Here is a 19,387-nt window from a genome sequence, read left to right as displayed (position 1 = left end):
AGATGATTAATTTCGGTAAATATCACATTGAAATCCCCAGTTCAAGCCATAAAGTGTCTGCACGCATTAATTACATGACAGGTGAAACATTAAATGAATAACCAAGCTGCTGTCATGATCCTGTGAACCACTAGAGTGCAGCATTTCTCTTAGAGAGAGTTCCTGTAAGGGAAAGAGAGTTCCTCAGACACCTACTTTAGATTAATAATCATTATTGGAGATGTTTTATATATATATATGTGTGTGTGTGTGTGTGTGTGTGTGTGTGTGTGTTAATAATTAATCCCTTGAATTCTATTTAATATTGAGCTTATCCTTGAAAAACTTGAAAAACAAATAATTGTATAATTTGTAATCCACTTCACCCTGCGGCATGTTACAGATTTTGCTTGTATATGTATTGCAGGGATGATGATGACATCAATGATGTGGCATCGATGGCAGGTGTTAACCTGAATGAGGAGAATGCTCGAATTTTAGCCACGGGCTCCGAGCTGGTGGGCACACAAATCCGCTCCTGCAAAGATGAGGCCTTTCTGCAGGCTGGCTTGCTGCACAAGCGCATCCTTGAGATCGGTATGAAAAAACACCTAAAACCACTGTCTTGTAGAGGTTTATACATAAATATGAACCTACTTACACACAGCACTCTGCTTTTTAGTTCTGGAGCTGATCGGTTTTCCCCTTAGCCCAAACATGGTGGAAAACCCAAGACATGGTGTGTGGAGTTAATGTAGCCAACAAGTTATAATGAACAAAAGTGAGTTGTATAGCTAAAACAATATCAGCCATCTTAAAGCCTGAATTTTGTCCGCACTTTTGTCCATTTTTGTAGATGACACTATGTCATAAGTACTATTCAGACAGGATTAGTTATACATGAGAGAGTGCAGTGATGTAATTTTACCACCAGATGTCTGTAATGTTTATGACCAATTCACATGGGATATGAAATCTCGGTATAAATGACAGAGATGGGAGTTATTCTGTTTGCCCACAACTATCTGCCTTGCTGTGAATGTGCTGTGTCACTAGCATTTTTTCATTGGCTTGGGAAATCACAGCCAACAGCCATCACCACAAAAAAATCAAACGTTTTCTCTGTAATCAAACACTTGAGGAAGACAGTGCTTAGCAGCTCGACTTTAGCCACAGAGAACAAGAGTAAATGCCTCCTTACTTAATAAACGGCTTTTCTACTGGATGATTTTACCAACATGTCAGTTCACACTGGATGAATATAGCCTGAGGTTATTTCTGTGGCACATTTTATAGAAGAAAAAGTCTTTTTGAGACTACTTGACAACTCGAACAGTTTGAGGTGAGTGTGTGACAGTTTAGTCATGCAGTTTGCGCAGTGTTAGTTGATGATTATGGGCTTCCGTTACTTGTTGGCTGCATAACACCAGCACCGAGTGTCCTAGCTGATCAACTGCTTTTAGGGTAAGGGGAAAATTGTGTGCACTTCAGCATGTCTGGAAGAATTTTAATCCTTTTGACAGAGTGCACATGAGGATACAAATGCGCTGTAGACCTGGGAGATGCATAAAAGTAATCAGAACAATCATTTCTTGTTAAACAAATTAGGATTGTCGATTACAAAAATGTAGGTAACTGGCATGGTTGGTGGCAGTGAGATGACTAGTAAGCTAGCATGGCAGTTAGCAAGCTGGCAAACTCGCCTTCCATAAACAGTAAAAACACAAACGTAAACATAAATATATCAGATAATTATATATTCACCACAGCATAGTGCTACACACTGATCTGCAGCAAGAAAAGAGTAGATAACTGGCAAGGCTAGTGATGACTAGTGTGCAGCTGTAGTTGGCCATGAAGCTAACATCACAGTTAGAAAGCTGGGTCTCATCTAAACAAACAGTAAAACCACAAAAGTAAATATAATACTATAGCATCCTGACTGGCTGTGTATTATGCTGTTTTTCTTTAATGTGTTTCGTTTATTTATAGCCAGCAGGGAAGAAATGTTCAATATTTCTGCTTAGACTGGTTAAATTAGTGTTTCCTCGATAATGGAAGTTCAGTGCTTTGAGCAGCAGCCCCTTCAGAGCTCATCACAGCTGGTGTTATTTGTAGAGGGCGCGAATTTGCTTAAATTTTGCATGTGAAATTTATTCATCCCGGAAGTCTGATGTGAAATCACTCTCTCCAGTGAATTCCACTGAAATGAATGGATTTTCACTCATGACAGTTTACTGGCAAATGCAAGTGTGAATGGGCTTTTAGGTTTCTTCTCTTTAGATAATATTTGCTTATAGCTCCTCCATGTGGAGAAACTTCTGTTCCAAAGTGCCGTTCCAAAGCCATGTCTGTGTGCTTTAGCAAAACAAACAAACAAAAAACAATTTTCTGTTGCTTAAGCTGAGACGCTTTTGTAATTTGTATTTTCATAATTTCACAACTCATCTGAACCATTAGATGCTGAGAAGAGAAACCCCCAGCAGAGACCGTGGAAAATTCACTCCACTGCAGCATAATTGTTTATTAATGCTCCTTAATAATCTGTTGTTTTAGCGGTAAAGCGAATGGAGCATCATGTGTACATATTATTTAACATTAATTAGAAAACTGTTTAAAATAATTCCTCTCTAGTTCTGTCAGTTCATCTTTTCATTGTTATTGGCTTAGTCTTCAGTCATTGCTGATATTTGATCATATCATCCGGGCCTAGTACACTCAACTTCGCACACAAGGCATATTCAGAGTCACAGCGTCCATGTCTGGTTTAGAAACACCATGAGTTGCCCTTCACCGCGATTCTACCCACATCTTTATGGACTAACTGCAGCGTTATGATGCCAGAAGCACACAGTGCCTACAGTAATAAGAAGTCTGTCCCATTCACTCCTGTTAGCCTTCCGTAAAGTCCACTAAACTTCTAGTGCACTTCCACTGGCCTCTCACTCACTCTCTCTCAGTCTAATGAGTGCTTGGCGTAGCGAGGCTCAGCCATCCTCAGGCTGCATATGAATACTTTATGGGCCTCCTTCTGATGCCTCTCTGTCAGTTTGTCATGTGTGCTGGACCAAGAGGAAGCCCCAGGCTCTCTTCTCGACAAGGTCACGGCCATACACACAATACACACGCTCGCGCTGAGCCACGCAAGACACATGCAAAAGAGGAGAAGGAATGGATTAATGCACACATGCAAACAAATATGACATATGTAGGCAGAATACATATTCATGCATTCGGTACCTGTTTGTTTTGTTGATGTAGTAGATTAAAGATGTGTGTGTGACAGCAGAAGCCAGCAAGCTGGTCAGAACTAGACTTAGTGTGATGCAAATGTGTTGGCAAAAATGCCTAAAAAATAAGAGATTCTAATATAGAATTATCCAAATAAAAATGAAAGCAGTTAAAGGTCCAAGTGAAATGATGAAAATCTTATTTTATTTCAAAACAACATAAATACTGATGGAAACCAAACATGTTTGTCAAATAATTTAGATTAGTTAGAATAGCATATATGGTGTATATGGAATGGAATATTCAATATTTCATCAATATTTTATCAGATATGTCAAATGTTAACCCACATAGTAGGAGTGGGAAATATAGCAGTATTTATCGTTTTCCTGGTAAATTACTTTTCTAAACATGTAATGGACGTTGAGAGGTCTTTGTCATTCCTCAGTGTAACTTTGGAACATTTGGAACACAAAGTCATTCTTCAGGCCCCATTGTGTAACAAACAACAGCAGCATATTACACAGGGCATCATAAAATGCAGAATGATACAATAAATATACAGAATAATAAATATACAAGACAATGAATGCACAGAACAATAAATATGCATGACAAATACACATGATGGTAGCTAGACAGGACAACAAAACAGTTTACACAAATTGTGGTCTCATAGCAGCATTCAAGAATAAAGATTTCAGGACTTCACTACATCAGTGCATTTGCAAAATTCAAAGAAAGTCCAGTTATTGTCGCTATGTCCTTCGAAGTTTCAGCCACCTAGTACAGTAGTAAACTGGCTTTACAAGATGTTTAGTCCTGGCATACATACTTAAGAACTAACAAAATAAGCATGTAGACCAATTTAAAGCAAACAAAAAGGATTCTGGAAACCATTTTTACATTAATCAGAGCAGGGAAATCATTTAGTAACTTGGGGTTGCAACAGTAGGTGTTCATGTCTAATGAAGAGGTTTTGGTCACAGAAGCTCCCTCTTCAAACGAGCTAATCAAGTCAAGTCAAGAGGCTTTTGTTGTCATTCCATCTATGTACAAGTACACAGTGGAGTGAAATTACGTTCCTCCAGGAACAACACGGTGCGATATGGAACAAGAGTACAAAGTGCAAACGTGCAGACATAAGTGTGCAAACAAATACAGTAGAAACAGTACAATAAATATGATAAATAAAACAGACATTAGACACAGTAAACAGACAGTGCAGCGCCGACACAGCACTCATTGCTAAAGTTAGCTAAGCTGAGGAGGTGTTGTCGTCTTTAACATTAGATCTTTCAGAAAACTTTAATAAGACTAAATAAAATGGTGAGTACATTAATATTAACCTTTGCACACAGTGTTTTAATCACAGATACAAGTGCTGCACAGTCCTGTTTAATCTGACTGGTTTATCAAGCTGACAGCAGCTAATTCAGTAGTAATAACGTGTTTGCTGTAGAAAATCACAAAGATCTTAGTAAGTTTTCTTAAAAATGAAACGCATCCCTCTATTTTCCTAAAAATAAAGTAATGGCTAGAAACATGTTTAATTATGTTTTTAGCCATTTAGTGTATATAAAATGGGTAGAAATAGCAAGTGCCCAGGCTCCCCTTAAACTGGCTCTGATGAGATGCTGTAATACAACTCAGTACCATATGATACATTGTATTATGTCCATAATAAAAATCATTGTATCCATAGTTCTGATAGTGTTTTTAAATGTGAGTCTGCTGGTTCTTTTTCTGTCTGATCCATGATGCATATTGAGTGTTTTGCAGTTTAGTTGCTTAAAAATTAAGCTTAAAATATCACAACCTAACCTACAGGTTGGAATTATTAGTAAGGTCTGTAGAATAGTATGAAGAGTTCTAATTTTTCTAAACTGGAGCTTCGTAGAAATGGATGCTTGTGTTTTCACCCTTAACAGAAATTCAAGCGAAACATTATAAAATCATGCTGATTGCTGCACAAGCTGCAAAAAAAAAACAAAAAACTACAAAGTATTACATTTTGACCATGGTAGATTTCAATTACTGCTCTCATGTATATTACATTCAACACATTTATGAAGCCAGGCGTTTGCTCATTTCCAGATAAGATTAGGTGGAGGGAGAGAAAGGTAGAGGATCAGGCAGAAGTGAAAGGGGTTCTGAGGACCCCTCTCATCTCAACACTCCTTCCTTTATTGTATTTAAGCAAATTCTCTTTCCCTACGTTTGATTTAGTATACAGTGCATACCAATGAGTGCCGGGGGTTATGTGCTATTACATGCAGCCTGGCTGCGGTTGTTACACTGTCGCCAGCGGCTGGAGTGTGTTAAAAATGTAAATCTTCCTCTGGGGGAGATGTGTGTATGTATGATGGCTTCAGTGTAAATGGATAGAGAAGAGGAGGGGAAACAACACTGTATAGCACCACCTGCTGGATGTGTTTGTTTGTGTGTTTGACTATGACCGTGGTAAGATGTTTTGATGGTCTGCTGATGTCATCATGGGGGGAAAAAAAACAGTGATGCATCCTGAAGACTTGATGTCTAATATCTAGATCAGGACCTCCAGTTGTGTGGTCCATCCAGCGGTTTCATGTTTTTTCCTGCTCTAATATATTACATTTGAGCTTTGGCTTGATTTTTGACTTGATTCAGCTTGTAGTAGACCTGATCGTTAGCTAACACAAGAACACCAAACAGTGCCCGACAGATGGACTACAGTACTGACACTGGAAAACTGATGTAGGTTATAAGTGCACCTCAACCAAGAACAGTTTGTTGTAGGAGTGCATAGTAAATCAGTGGCCAAAATATTTTACATGGGATAAATTGGAGAGTTTATTTATAAGTAGGCTTTTCAAACGATTAATATTATGAATTGCATTAATCACATTTGTCTTATTTGCTAAAATTTGACACTAAAATTTGCATTTGTTCTAGTTATCGGAGCTTCATTAGAATGTGTTAAATACTTTTAGTAATTCACTATTTCATTGCATTTATTTTTATCATATTAGCGCAGGGTTTAATCATTTGATTTCCAAAAAAAAAGAATAAATAATTGGATTATTTGGATGGTGAGAAGCAGAAAATGCAACCAACTTCTAAAACTGAGCTTGAAAACTGAACTGGAAGTATGTAAAAATATCCATGAAGATTTCTTTGAAAAAATGAAAGCAAAAAGAAATGGAAGCTGTATTGAAGACACACTAAATACCAAACAAATTGATATTATGTTTAGTTGTTAAGGCTTCTGCATCATATTTTTGGCCAAATATATATATATATTTTTATGATGCTAAAACTGAGCTTGTTCTGAATGGCTGCTTTGCCTAGAAATTAAAAAAGTGTAAGGATAATATCTAGCTTTTGCACAGTACCATATATCTCATACACTCAGTGGTTCCAACTCCTCCACAACTGTAGCTTCTCAGTCTCATTCATACTGTTTGTGGACTGTTGATTTATCTGTAGGTTTCCTGTGAGCTCTGTCCAGCATAGTCTGATGAAGTTGCTGAAGGTATTGTTTTAAAAGCCGTTTTAAACTGTGTTTGAGTATGAGGGCTATAATCACGTGTTCTACCATGGCAAAATACAGCATGTGAGCAGCTGGGTTTCAGCCTGCGCTACTATGGATGGTTTGAAGGGTCAAACTAGGAAACTGTGTTCATGTCCTTTTATAGCGTTAATGGGCTGACTTACTAATGGCATTTGTGCGTGCTTGTCCTCTTGTATGTGTTCAATCTTCATGTATAGTTGGTAGTGGTGGACATTTCTGTTTTTCTTAAACTCGCTGAAATGGATAGCAAAGTGCGGTGGTTCCCAACCTTTTGCAATTTGTGACCCACACAATCGATCACAAAAGCCTTTACAGCCCACAAGAAGATTTAACAAGTCTGATAATTTCAAATACAAATATAAATGCAATCAACACAGTCTACCGGATTTCTTTATAATCAAATAAGCACCAAAAAAAAATTGTACAATTTTCTATTCACAGCCATTGATGCAGGCTGGATGAATTCCATTCTGGATAACACTGTTTCCCCACACATGCCATTACTACGCCATCATTCACCTGCTATTCAGGTTGTTGAGTAATTGTTAAGCCTGTTTTAGATGTGTCAGCTATGTAAAATTAACAGTCCATCTTCAGAGTTTTACCCTGTCTTCTACCCACTGCACTTAATGTTGCTTTTAGTTTGAACTAAAAGTGCAGAAACATAAAATGATAAAATATTGATATCGTTACTGGCCATGATGAGGTGTGTTAACGCTTATTGCCGTCCAGAAGTTCTTTATCTATGCATCTGTAGTTTGCTGGCGCCTTGTCTGCTTTCACTGAGTTGAATGTGTTTCTCTCTCGTTTCAGCGCGAAAGTTTGGGGTGAATGAGGTCGGGGGGGACGTGGTGAGCCTGGTGTCCCACGCTGCTGAGATGAGGCTCCGCACCATGTTGGAGAACGTCTCCGCTCTCGCACAACACCGCACGGACTCCTGCAAGGTACGAGCCCACCAGCCTGCACATCAAAGCCAGATGCTAAACAGGCTTTCTGGCTAACGTTATCCTGTTACCTGAGCTTGAGCCCAGTCAAACTCCCACACCTAAACTCAACCACAGTGCGACATGCAAATTGCGAATAGCAAAATTGTAGTAAATATAAGCAGAGTTTCTTCTTCTCTACATCAAAGCGGTGATTACGTCTTCTGATGTCTGTTTTATGCTTAGCAGGCTCTGACTAATGCCTGCTGTCATTACTGCATTTCACTGATAACTTAGTTTAGTATCTCTGTTCATAAACTCACCTGAAGCTACATTTGGGGCCTATACTGCTCGCTGTAGGAAAAATAGGGCAAATGATTTAAATTGGGATTTCACTGGTACACATAATTGTAGGAATGTCTTCCCCCAAGGGAAGGTCTCTGTGAGTGTGACAGGTTCAGCATGTTTTTGTAGTTAGTTTGTAGGTGCGTAGTTAAAGGAACGTGTGCAGAGAGGAGGTAGTCATTTATTTTCCTGTGATTTTGAAACGCATTCACTGCGTTTCTGCGGATCCAGGCTGTTGTCATCAGCCGAAAGCAGGGCAAACTTCACCGGTGACAGGAAAACTTGCCCTGCCAGTGCAGCACACAGGCTTGCCTCAAAAGAGAGACTGAGAGCGACAGATGAGAGGCAGAGAGGAGTGCTGTTACTGCCGCTAACAGGCTACAGCCTCAGAAGTGTGTGCGTGTTCCTCCGTGGGCTGCCTGGCTTTGGTCCTCATCTGCCGCACTGCTTCACCTGGGAAGTGAGAACAGAGCTTTGCGAGCGAGCTCGTCGGGGGCTGCCTCCGAGAAGCAGCGAAACAAACAATTATCCCATTAACTCTGGGTGACCTACTAACTTCTCCTCACTTCAGTCATGCAATGGAGGGGGGGCAAAAAAAATAAAGTTTTGGTGGAGCAGAAGTTGAGGCATTTGTTGAAAGTGAATGTAATGTGAAAATGTGTGTGTTGAGTGATGAGCTCAGCCCGTGTTTTCCTCTTCCAGGATGAAGAGCGCTATGAGCAAGCGTCAGATGTGAGGACGCAGCTGAAGTTCTTCGAGCAGTTGGAAAGGCTGGAGAAACAGCGCAAAGACGACGAGGAGAGGGAGATCCTGCTTAAAGTAGCCAAAGTGAGTCTGGGAGCTGACCATTAAAACAATGGTTCAGCCAAAAAATCTAATAGTTTGATAAATAAATCAAATTTACCTGATTTGACCCTTACACCAAATATAGTAGATCAGTTAAAACTTGTTTAGTGTCTGGAGTTTGCTTCTTTACTTCTGCACTAAAGCTATGAAGCTAATGTGGCTAAAACTAATGGAAGCCACCTGATTAGCAACACACACTCCTCTGAAACATGGCAAGTTTTTAAGTAATCTCAGTCCTTTAAATGGACAAAAACATTTATGGAATTTGGCATCTTATCCAGAGTGACTTACTGTTTAATGATATTACAGAGGTAGGCATTGTCTTGTTTGGAGTCTTGCCTGAAGACTTTTTTCAGTATAACATGGTGTTCCTGTCTGGGCGGGGAATTGAACCCCAGTGTGCTTTATAGAGGGCAGCATTGTAACCCACCACGCCAGGCCTGGGCGTTATGCAAAAATAAAGATTGATAGTATCACCTCTTATACACATGTGGCCAGCTGCAGTTTAAACCTACTTTCTATCCAGTGTTTATGGTTTTTAACAAAGAGTTTCATAAAATCATTTAATGTAAGTCTGAAAGTTGTTACTGCGCACACATGGTGGGCTTGTGGACCTATGTGCTAATAGTGCCCCTTGCTGGATAAACTTCAGACTGCAACATGTGCTCTAAATGAGTTTCAAAAGGCTTGAGGCAAGTGTGGGATGACTTAGCCATGCAGTTTGTACAGTGCTATTTGGTGGGTTTTAAGCTTTCATTACTTGTTAGCCACAAGGGCTGCATGATATGGATATAAAATACATGTTTGATAAAGCTGCTGGAAATCACAGTGTCAATATGGAAATATCACTAACCTCTCCTTTAAGCAAATATTTGTAGCCTCTGAAACATGAGTGAGTTCCGTTTGATGCTTCACTCTGAAAACAGTCAGGATTCCATGAACAGCTTTTTTATTCATGTCTGCAGGTTATTCATGTTTGCGTCATTGCAGGTTTCGATGTAGGCCTACAAAAATGAACAAATATATATTTAATTCCTTAAAAAGCTCTTTATGATGATGCAGATTTGTTGGGACAGTAGCCATTACTGCTTCATACATTGTTTTTTTAAACATGTGGTTTATTTTACACACAGAGTGAGAGTGTGAGAGTGAGAGTCATCATGTTTTGAGCCTTTTTGAGGTGGTAGTTCAGGAAGTTATTCATTCTCCATGCGGAAGAGCAGGGTTCAAACCTAGCACAAGGAAGACGTTTTTGGTTCTAATGCTACATTCCCGCCGGTTTAATTATGTGACGCTGTCAATGTCACTTTGGCTCTTTCTTGTGATGATAAGAATATCGCCGCTGTCAAAAGAAAACCTTGTATCTCCATTTTGTTGTTTTTCAGTTTTTGACATAATTTGAAAACACCTGTCGCTCTTTACATTGTGTGTAAATTTAATGAACAATGGACCAAAAGAAACGACCCAAAATGACTTGGAAAAAAAATCTGGTTCCATTGACTTACTTTAAAAGTAAAGTATGTTTCTTGCTCCTGAAAGGTGTGTGTGTATGTGTATATATATATATATATATATATATATATATATATATATATATATATATATATATATATATATATATAAAGGTCAGATCAACTGTTATTCAGTTGCATCTGTAATGGCAAAGCCAGAGAGACCCAGGCAGTCTCCAACATCAACAAACAGCCAGCAGTACCTTCCCAGCATGCATTTCCTCCATTGAAGTTTTGTTCCATAAACTAAGGTGGGGGTGTATTGGGATCCCCCACAGGAGAAAGCAAGCAACATGAAAGCAGAGGTAATTAGTTGACTTAAACAGCAGCGGCAACGATGATGAAGATGATGATGGTGATGGTGACGTCCCGTTCCTAAGCCTCCTCGTTAGATTCCCAGTGCTGCGTCCCTATTCTAATTAAGCAGTCGAGTAATTAAGCTGTCAGCCAGGAGATAATTGCTCTTGTGTTGCTCTTCCCTGATTCACCACCAGCACTGTTTGTGAGTTAAGCTGACCTATTTATATGCGCAGCAAGCAAAACTATAGAAAGATCTGGCTACTGGAGTTCGGTTAGCCTTTTCACCTGTGTCAAAATTTTTGGATTAGTTATTCTTGTTCTTGACATTTTAAATTTGATTACTTAAATGTTTGAATGCAAATTGTAACTGTGCCTCTAATTCTGCTGTTTTTTCCCCCCACCCTGTGCAGAGTCGTTCCAGGCAAGAAGACCCTGAGCAGGCTCGGCTAAAGCAGAAAGCTAAAGAGGTGAGCCTAGTGGAACAACAGAACATGGCATGTGTGCAGTCGCATGCAAAAGTTTGGACGCGCCAAGTCAAATTATGTTGTGTTGATTTTTCTAGGTGAAAAATAAGTTACATCCTCAACAGAAACACACTTCTGCACATTTTAATACACCTGAGTGCATTTTAGTTACTGTTATTAGCTGAATGTAATATGTTAGGGTAAAAAAAAAAAAAGCCTAAAATGTGGCCTATACAGAAGTTATGGCACACTTTATATTCTAGTTTTTAATTTAAATTTTGTTGTTAAATAGAAAGTGTGCATTAATATTTGTGGAAAAAGTTTGTATTTAAGTGTGTTCTCTGTAGAGAACTCTCTTCCTCTTTAGAAAAAACTTAACTGAGGGTGTTCAGACTTTCGCATTTGACTGTAGGTCCTCAGTACATACAATACATACTACTACACTTTTTGACTTTACTCCAAATGCATCCAATCAACTAAGACATGTTTGGTGTCTGAAGTTTGCTTGTTTAGATTTGCACTGGACCTATGAGGCTAATGCTACTAACAAGTAATAAAATCTTGTATCCTGTCAGTTAGCGTTGAAATGCATTTTCTTCTATACTGCAATGCATTTCTGAGTGAAGTGCGGTATCAGCGAGGGTCTCTGAGTTTGCTGAATATTTTCTCTCGATTATAGGTTGGGTTAATGGGAGGGGGAAGTGAAACATGATATAGCTGGTTAAGATTTTCTGCCCACTGATGCAATATGACAACCAAAACTCCGAAATGTTAGTGGCAAGCAAAAGTCATGAGATTTTGGTGGAAGATCGCGAGAAAACTAATTTTGTCTATTAAACAGTATGGTATGATGTGGTGCATATGACCAGGGGCATGAACTAACAAGGTAAAGGAGTCCATTTTGATTTCAGGTTGTCTTTAAGTAATCCCAAATAGACTTAGGTATGCAGTTTATATAATGATAATTGGTGCCTTTAAGCTTCCATTACTTGTTAGCTACATTAGCCTCATAGCTCCACTGCAAAACTTAAGAAGCAAACCACAGACATCGAACACGTCAACAGACCGAATACATTTGGGGTAACAGGAAAATTGTGTACATTTACACTTTTCTTGCTGAACAATTAATTTAACTTCTTAACTTTTCATGGTATGCTGTATGTGAACTTAAGTAGAACTTTAATGAGGCGTGTACTGGGAGGTGGATTATCTCAGCACTAATTGTTCAGTCTGCTGCCTGCATAGACAGCGGCTTCCTTAGACATATCCCTGCTGACTGAAATTAATTTAGTAATTTGGTCCAGTAAGTCGATCGTCTTTTTGTGAACCGCATTTGTATTATATGACCCACCATGTCTGAAGACTAATCCTGTAAATCTGTGCCGCAGAGATGTTTGTTTAATTCTACCTGCGTAGTGCTACTTTCAGCACTCTGAGGCCATATTGAGATGGAGAAAGATCACTTCATGAAGCTGCTGTTACATGTTCAGATTATTTATTTATTTATTTTCAGGTCAGAATGTGGCTAACTACAGTAATGAGAGCATAAGGTGAACACTGAAGGACCTATTTGTTTTGAATTTCAGCAGTGTGCCAGTCCCTCATGTTGTCCAGGGCACACTTAAAATGGCCTGCATCACGGAAGACCAAATATCCCTTGCTTTTTTATTTAAGATTTTGAGGTGATATGTAAACATTGTTAACATTTCAAAACATACCATTCTCTCCCAGTCCATACTGTTCATATATGGAAACTAAGCAACTAAAACAGCCTAGTTTTACATCAGCTCATTTACATATATCCCCCTATTCGGCCTGCAACAGTTTAGCCCCGCCCATTCATATTGAAGTTCTAAGCAGTGTTTCAGCTCTGAAACAATGAGCTTGTTTATCTTATATCAGTCTTAAGGGTACAGTAACAAAAACAGCTCATTTAATTCCAGTGGATAAAGAGTAGTTAGAACACAGATGTGTAAAGATGAATTAAGATCATTTTGGCTACATAAAAGCATGCAAATGTTGTAGGTTGCTCTCAAGGGAAAAAATAAAATACAAGAAAAATATAGGATTTAGACCCTTTAAACCCCATACCCATGGGCATACACATACGTCCTTCTTCACTCTTTAATCCTTTAGTCAGTCATGGTGGCGAGAGAGGACAGTTTGTACTGGGCCTGACTGGTATATCATCTGGCTGATCAATAGTCAGATGCTGTCGAGTTTCTCTGAATTTATTGGCATCAGCGGACAAAACAGCACTAATAATGACCTAATTTTGTTAAATAAAACCACATTTGTTTATGAAATGCTTTTGTTTACTACAGAAATGTACTTTAAATTTGCTCTACTGTGACAGTTGAGTTTCTTACCTGTTTTAAGATTGTTTTATTGTTATATTTTAGTAGCATTTCCGCTGTTAGACTTTAGAAAATTCGACAATTTGATATGACAATTGACTATCATATTTGTCAGTAAAGCACAATTTAAATAAAAATATTGGGTTCTATTTAAAATTTCTTTCCTTCAAATCAGTATCGGTGACAATTGTTATATCACTCCATCTGAAGTTCCTACAGACACACTCAAGTTTTGACAGACCTCATGAGAGAACTTGGCTGTGAATGAAATGAACCGGTTTTAAGCCAATATATTGTCAGTCCTGTTTGTTGTTCTAGAAGCAACCAGTGACGAGACCGTCTGTCTTCTGGTCCGTCTGTAGTTGTGTGGTTTAGTCAGTGTGTTTGTGTTATCTGCTTTTGTGTAGCGTGAGCTCATTAAGGAGTCACCTTGCTCTTCAGACAGTAATGGCCTCCTGCACCCCCTGCAGGCAGTCAGAGGGAACAGCGCCCTGAAGCAATCACTCCACATGTTAATATCGCTGCCGCATATCCAGCAATCTCGAGCGGGCGCTGGCGTTGCCGTCGGTAATGTAGCTCTTAGTTTCGTGTCCTTGACTTCAATAAGCTCCCCTAATTGAAGTGCTGCGTTCCGCACTCTCCTGCACGTTTATTAAGCTTTTGCTCTGGGGCCAGTCATTGTGGAGCTGGACAGCAGATAAGGATCAATAGGGATAGAGAGAGCAGCGCTGCCGGCATCGCTCTCTCCCTCCACTGACCTTTTGGAAATGATTAGAGATTACAAGCATTTCTCTCTCAATCTCTCTCTCTCTCGCTCTCCTTCTGTCTGTCTGTCTGTCTGTCTGTCTCTCTCTCTCTCTCTCTCTCTCTCTCTCTCTCTCTCTCTCTCTCTCTCTGTCTCTCTGTCTCTCTGTCTCTCTCTCTGTCTCTGTATACCTGTCTTTCTCTATCCCTCTATTTATTTGTCTCTTTCTTGGTCTTTAATTGTGTCTATCCCTTTGTCTGTCTCTCTCTTTGTCTCTCTCTTTGTCTCTCTTTCTGTCTATCTCTTTATTCCTCCGTATATCCTTCTATCTATCCCAGTGTTTATCTGTCTGCCCCTCTGTCTATCTATCTGTATTACTTTATCCCCTTGTCTATCCCTCTGTCTGTCTGTCTGTCCATCCCTCTTTATATCCTTCTGTCTATCCCTCTGTCTGTCTGTTTCATTATCCCTCTGTCTGCCTCTCTTTATTCCTTTGTCTATCCTTCTGTCTATATATCTCTTTATCCCTCTGTATATCCTTTCGTTTATCTGTCTGTCCCTCTGTCTGTGTTTGTCTTACTTTATCCCTCTCTCTGTCCCTCAGTCTATCTATCTCTTTATCTCTGTGTATCCTTCTGTCTATCCCTCTGTTTATCTGTCTATCCCCTGTCCATCCATCTCTTTATCCCTCTGTCTATTCCTCTGTCTGTCTTTTTCATTATCCCTCTATCTCTTTTTATCCCTTTGTCTGTCCCTCTGTCTATCTCTCTCTTCATACCTTTGTCTATCCCTCTGTCTATCCTTCTATTCCTCTGTTTGTCCCTCTCTTTCCCCCTCTTGTGTCGTTCTCTGTCTGTCCACATCTCATCTCCTTTTCCTTCTCTTTGTGTCTTCAAGTTATAAACCTGAATAAGAAGCTCTATCAGTTACTGCTGTTACATTCCATCAATACTCACTTTTCAAATGATAAAACAGGAGAAGCTGCCGTTTAAACAGAGCGAGTGCAGAGCGGAGTTTGAGCTGTGTGATGGAGCTCAGTCATTAGGGTGGGTTGGGGAGTTAGTGCAGAGCGCTGGATTACAGATGGCGTAACTAGGTTCCTCTTTCACTCCTCATCAAATAAATGAATATGAAAGCGAGGCACCGCTGTGGCTGCGGGCGCTGAGGAGATCTGCGCCGACACCAAGCAGTCTCTCTGCTTCTAGAACCTTCTGTTTAGCCCTAATAGAGTCGCTGTAGCGCTCGTGTGCCGACAATTCTTTCTCGGTGCTCGCTCACTGTCCTCTGTGCCCTGCGGTCATCTTCACCGGAGCTGTCAGAGTCAGCTCAAAGTTCAGCCACCAGGCCGCTATCGTGTGTGTGTATGTGCTTGGAGAAACCACACACACACACACACACACACACTCGCACATGCGCAGGCGCGTGTGTGTGTGTGCGTGCATGTGTTGCCTGGTTTCTCCAGGGTAACCATGCGTGTGCATGCAATGTGCATGACTTCCCTTTGGATTAGCATAACCCTGACTTAATTAGCATGTAAACGTTGCCTTGAATTAGCTTTTTGTCAATTTCCTCTCTTCACCACAGCAAGTCTGTTTGTACAAAGAGGGAGGGCGCAAATATTTAGACACACTAGAGCTTAATAGTGGCCAAAAAGTGACTTCATAATGCAAAATAATCTGCCTACGTAATTGTGTACCATTATATTTCACGCTATTAGGTTCTTGCTAGTAGATTAATCTGTTCAGAAATCAATCTTTTTTGGATTATGACTAGAATCACTTCATATTTACAGCTTATGTCTGCCCCTCACTATGGGAAACTTTGCATGATTTCGAGGCCAAATCGCCCCTACTGTCAGTCAAAAAGGCATTTTTCCAGTTTTACGTGGATCTCAAACAATTACCCTCCTGGATTATCCTATGTTGTGGGGTGTGCAAAATCCAGTCTTTACCCTTCCAATCTACTCGTAGTCCAATCGTGGCAGCTTAATCCTGAGTTGTACACAGATCAGCTCGTATGAAACACAGTCTTGACATCATGTTTGAAAGACTTAACCAGTTAGACCTGAACTGAATGGAAAGATAAAATGTTCTTTAAGTACCACCACTATGATGGTTTATTCATAACATTTCTATGGGAAACCTTTTTTCTGGCTTGAGGCTTGAACGCTGCATGTAGTTTGCCGGATTGCCCATTTGTTGCGTTATATACAGCACATGAGTGTTTGGTTGCTTCTGACTGGTCTGACTTCTCTGCACGCCATTTACAAGCTGTTTGTCATTAGGTTTTTAGATTTGTTTTTTTTTTTTGTTTTGTTTTTTGGGGTTTTTCTTTTTTGTTGTTTTTTTTTTTGTTTGTTCGTTTTTTAGAAATTTACCCACTTAAAACTTGTGTTGATAATGCAGTCTATAATTAAAATTGAGATTCTTGCAGTTTGAGTATTGCATTCGTTCAAGTTGCAATTTTTGGTATAAAAACCGCCCTTCTGCTTCTTAGAATAAAATAAAGTTAGAATAAAATGTATTTTTTTTCTTATTGTTGTAGATTCACACACACATAGATACCACAGTTTAGATGTCATTCATCATGTTTGTGTTAATCTAAAGTCATGCTTGTTCGCAAGAAGTTCTGTGGGATCCCAGGTTGAACGGGACTGGTTTGTGAATATGAGCCGACAGGGTGTAATGTTTTATTTTGAGAAAATCTTATAGCGCGGTGCCTAGGACTGGGCAATATGACAATATTTCATCTTTAATTTGATTAATTACATCACAGTAAGCTTTTCTGAGCATGTCGTAAATCTCATCAGGAGACACTAAAAAACTACGTGTGTCATTACAAAGAGAGCATAATTAGGCCTTTTTTGATTGGATTTAGTGCAGAGCAGTATGTGAAACGTGAAAAATCATTGTGCTCAGTTTTTGATATTTTTTTTTATTTTTTTTTCTTTTATGTGGTGCTACTGGGGCTTTTGTCTATTCCAACATGTCAAACATCAGAAAAACTAAATATACTTTATCATGTATCATGAAAATGTCTTGTATTGTGATATATTGTTGCCTCCCCTTGTTGTACCTGTGTTGATTGTAAGACAGCTAAGGACAAAAAATTAGTAAACTCTGTAATTTTGTGTGAAGTCTATCAAATTTTCAGTATCAGTTAGAATTTTATAAATCTGGTTTCGTGGACCAGGCATTAAAAGAAATAGGTTGACCGAGCCATACTAATGTGGCTAATAGGGATGTTCATCATCAGTATTACACATATATACATATATAATCAGTATATTACATATAAAAGCGCGGAAGACGTGTAGGTTCACTGCTCATTTTGGATAGTAAATAAAGTGGCTGAATTTCCATTGTAGACCCTGTGATCCCTGGTTCCTATCATCACCACTGTGAAGAAATCAGTAAATTTTTCTACAGTGAAGCATTTCACATCAACCCACTCTGAATAACTTTGCTCGCATCTCAAGAAATTCATTATGCAGAAATAAGAAAAAATGGTGGAATTCCCCTTTAACTTCGTAGCAGCAATAAGCCTCAGTGTTTAATAAGCCTGCATAAGACACACACATACACACACTGCTTTTGCTGTGCATGTTTTAGTGTTTGTGGGGGCTGTGGTGTGAGTTTGAGGGTTAGGAGAGGTGAGTGTTGGAGAACGGAGCACACACAGCCTCCCCTCCCCTCCCCTCCCCTCCTGGCATGGCTGCCTCTGTCATTGCCTGCTAGGGCGAGATGACTTTACCTGCAGGCTGTGCTTTTGAAACCTCTCTCTCTCTCACTCGCCCGCTTGCTCACTCTCCCTCACTCCTTTCCCTTATGGAAAGAAATTGAATTAAGTACCCAGATATGGAGAAAGCTTTGAGTTAGGTTTTGCAAACGAATTGAAACCCTGTCTGCCACTGCCGAACGTCTGCCGTTTCATTTACAGGCTGAAGTTGGAGCTGGGGTTATGAAAGGGTTGCAGAAATTCATTTCACTGAAGCACTTGCACCATGTTTGAGGTGCTCAAAATGATAATTCCACACTGCCCTTACATCTGAGGACCAATTTTTCTTTTTAAAGCACAGGTTATTCCTACATGTTTAGTGTTTTACTGCTGTTTATATTAAAAGCATATCTGTTCTTATGATATTACTGTGATGTTACTGTTTTTCTCTAATGCTCCACAGATGCAGCAGCAGGAGTTGGCCCAGATGAGGCAGCGCGATGCCAACCTCACAGCCCTGGCCGCTATAGGGCCACGCAAAAAACGCAAACTGGACACTGGGGCCTCTGCGTCTGGAGAGGTAAGAGTACCTGACTCTTGTTTACATCCACATTCTTTTTTTAACTGTCTTATTTATTCTTTTTTGTAGTATTTATTTATTTGTTTTGGCAAAATGGCAACCAAACAGCAGAAAGAAGCTCTACTGTGCAGTTTAAAGGGCCCACATCATAGAAAATCAGAGCAATCAGAGATTGATGTAGTATGTTATCACTTGTAAAGTTGCAAAACATACCATCCCCTCCCCCCACAGCCCATATGTGGAGACTGCAAAAACAGAATTTACTTTGTCACACGAACGATCACATTGCAAAAAAAGGTACAACCAATGTTACCACATTTTAGACAAAGCAAAAAGGTAAGAAAAAAATTAGTGAAACAATCTCAGTATCATGTCAGTGATGAAGTTGAAGCTCTGCAGTAGATTAATATAAGTGACTTGCACTTTGTGGTTCCAGTGATCGCTACTTAGAACCTCAGTTTGCTAATTTTATATCCAAAATAAGTCTAACACATTTATTCTGTTTAAAATCTTGTCTCTTCCAGTGGAACAATGAGCCATGTTTGCATTTGTGCTGCAAATTGTGGCACATTCTTTTCACTGATTACCCAACAATTGACCAATAACCAGAAAGCCTAAAATTGAGGACGTGACCCATTAAAATATCAGTTATAAAACAGACAGTCCTGGTTCTGAAATCTGATTGGCTGAGCCACATTTAAAGCCATTTTAAAATACTTTATACACGCACTCTTATGAGTGCACGCATCAACTGAATCCTGAATTAATGTCCTGATATATAAGTTTTCCTTCTATTGACAGTAGAATGTAGCATTAATAGGTGAGGCCAGTCGTCA

The 19,387-nt window shown here is 39.4% G+C and overlaps 1 protein-coding gene across 2 annotated transcripts in view; it reads left to right on the top strand.

The window, feature by feature from the left end:
• Nucleotides 1–19,387, top strand: part of si:dkey-219c3.2 (transcription initiation factor TFIID subunit 4) — a 49,273-nt gene that overhangs the window by 6,499 nt on the left and 23,387 nt on the right. For both annotated transcript variants that reach the window (XM_036568311.1, XM_036568310.1), the window contains exons 10-14: nucleotides 407–576; nucleotides 7,577–7,707; nucleotides 8,734–8,859; nucleotides 11,099–11,155; nucleotides 18,435–18,551. In XM_036568311.1, coding sequence (XP_036424204.1) covers nucleotides 407–576; nucleotides 7,577–7,707; nucleotides 8,734–8,859; nucleotides 11,099–11,155; nucleotides 18,435–18,551 — 601 coding nt within the window. The remainder of the gene's footprint in view (nucleotides 1–406; nucleotides 577–7,576; nucleotides 7,708–8,733; nucleotides 8,860–11,098; nucleotides 11,156–18,434; nucleotides 18,552–19,387) is intronic.

Source organism: Colossoma macropomum, unplaced genomic scaffold (genome assembly GCF_904425465.1).
Source record: "Colossoma macropomum unplaced genomic scaffold, Colossoma_macropomum, whole genome shotgun sequence".
In the NCBI taxonomy this organism is placed as follows: Eukaryota; Metazoa; Chordata; class Actinopteri; order Characiformes; family Serrasalmidae; genus Colossoma; species Colossoma macropomum.
This window is presented reverse-complemented; position numbering and strand designations above follow the sequence as displayed.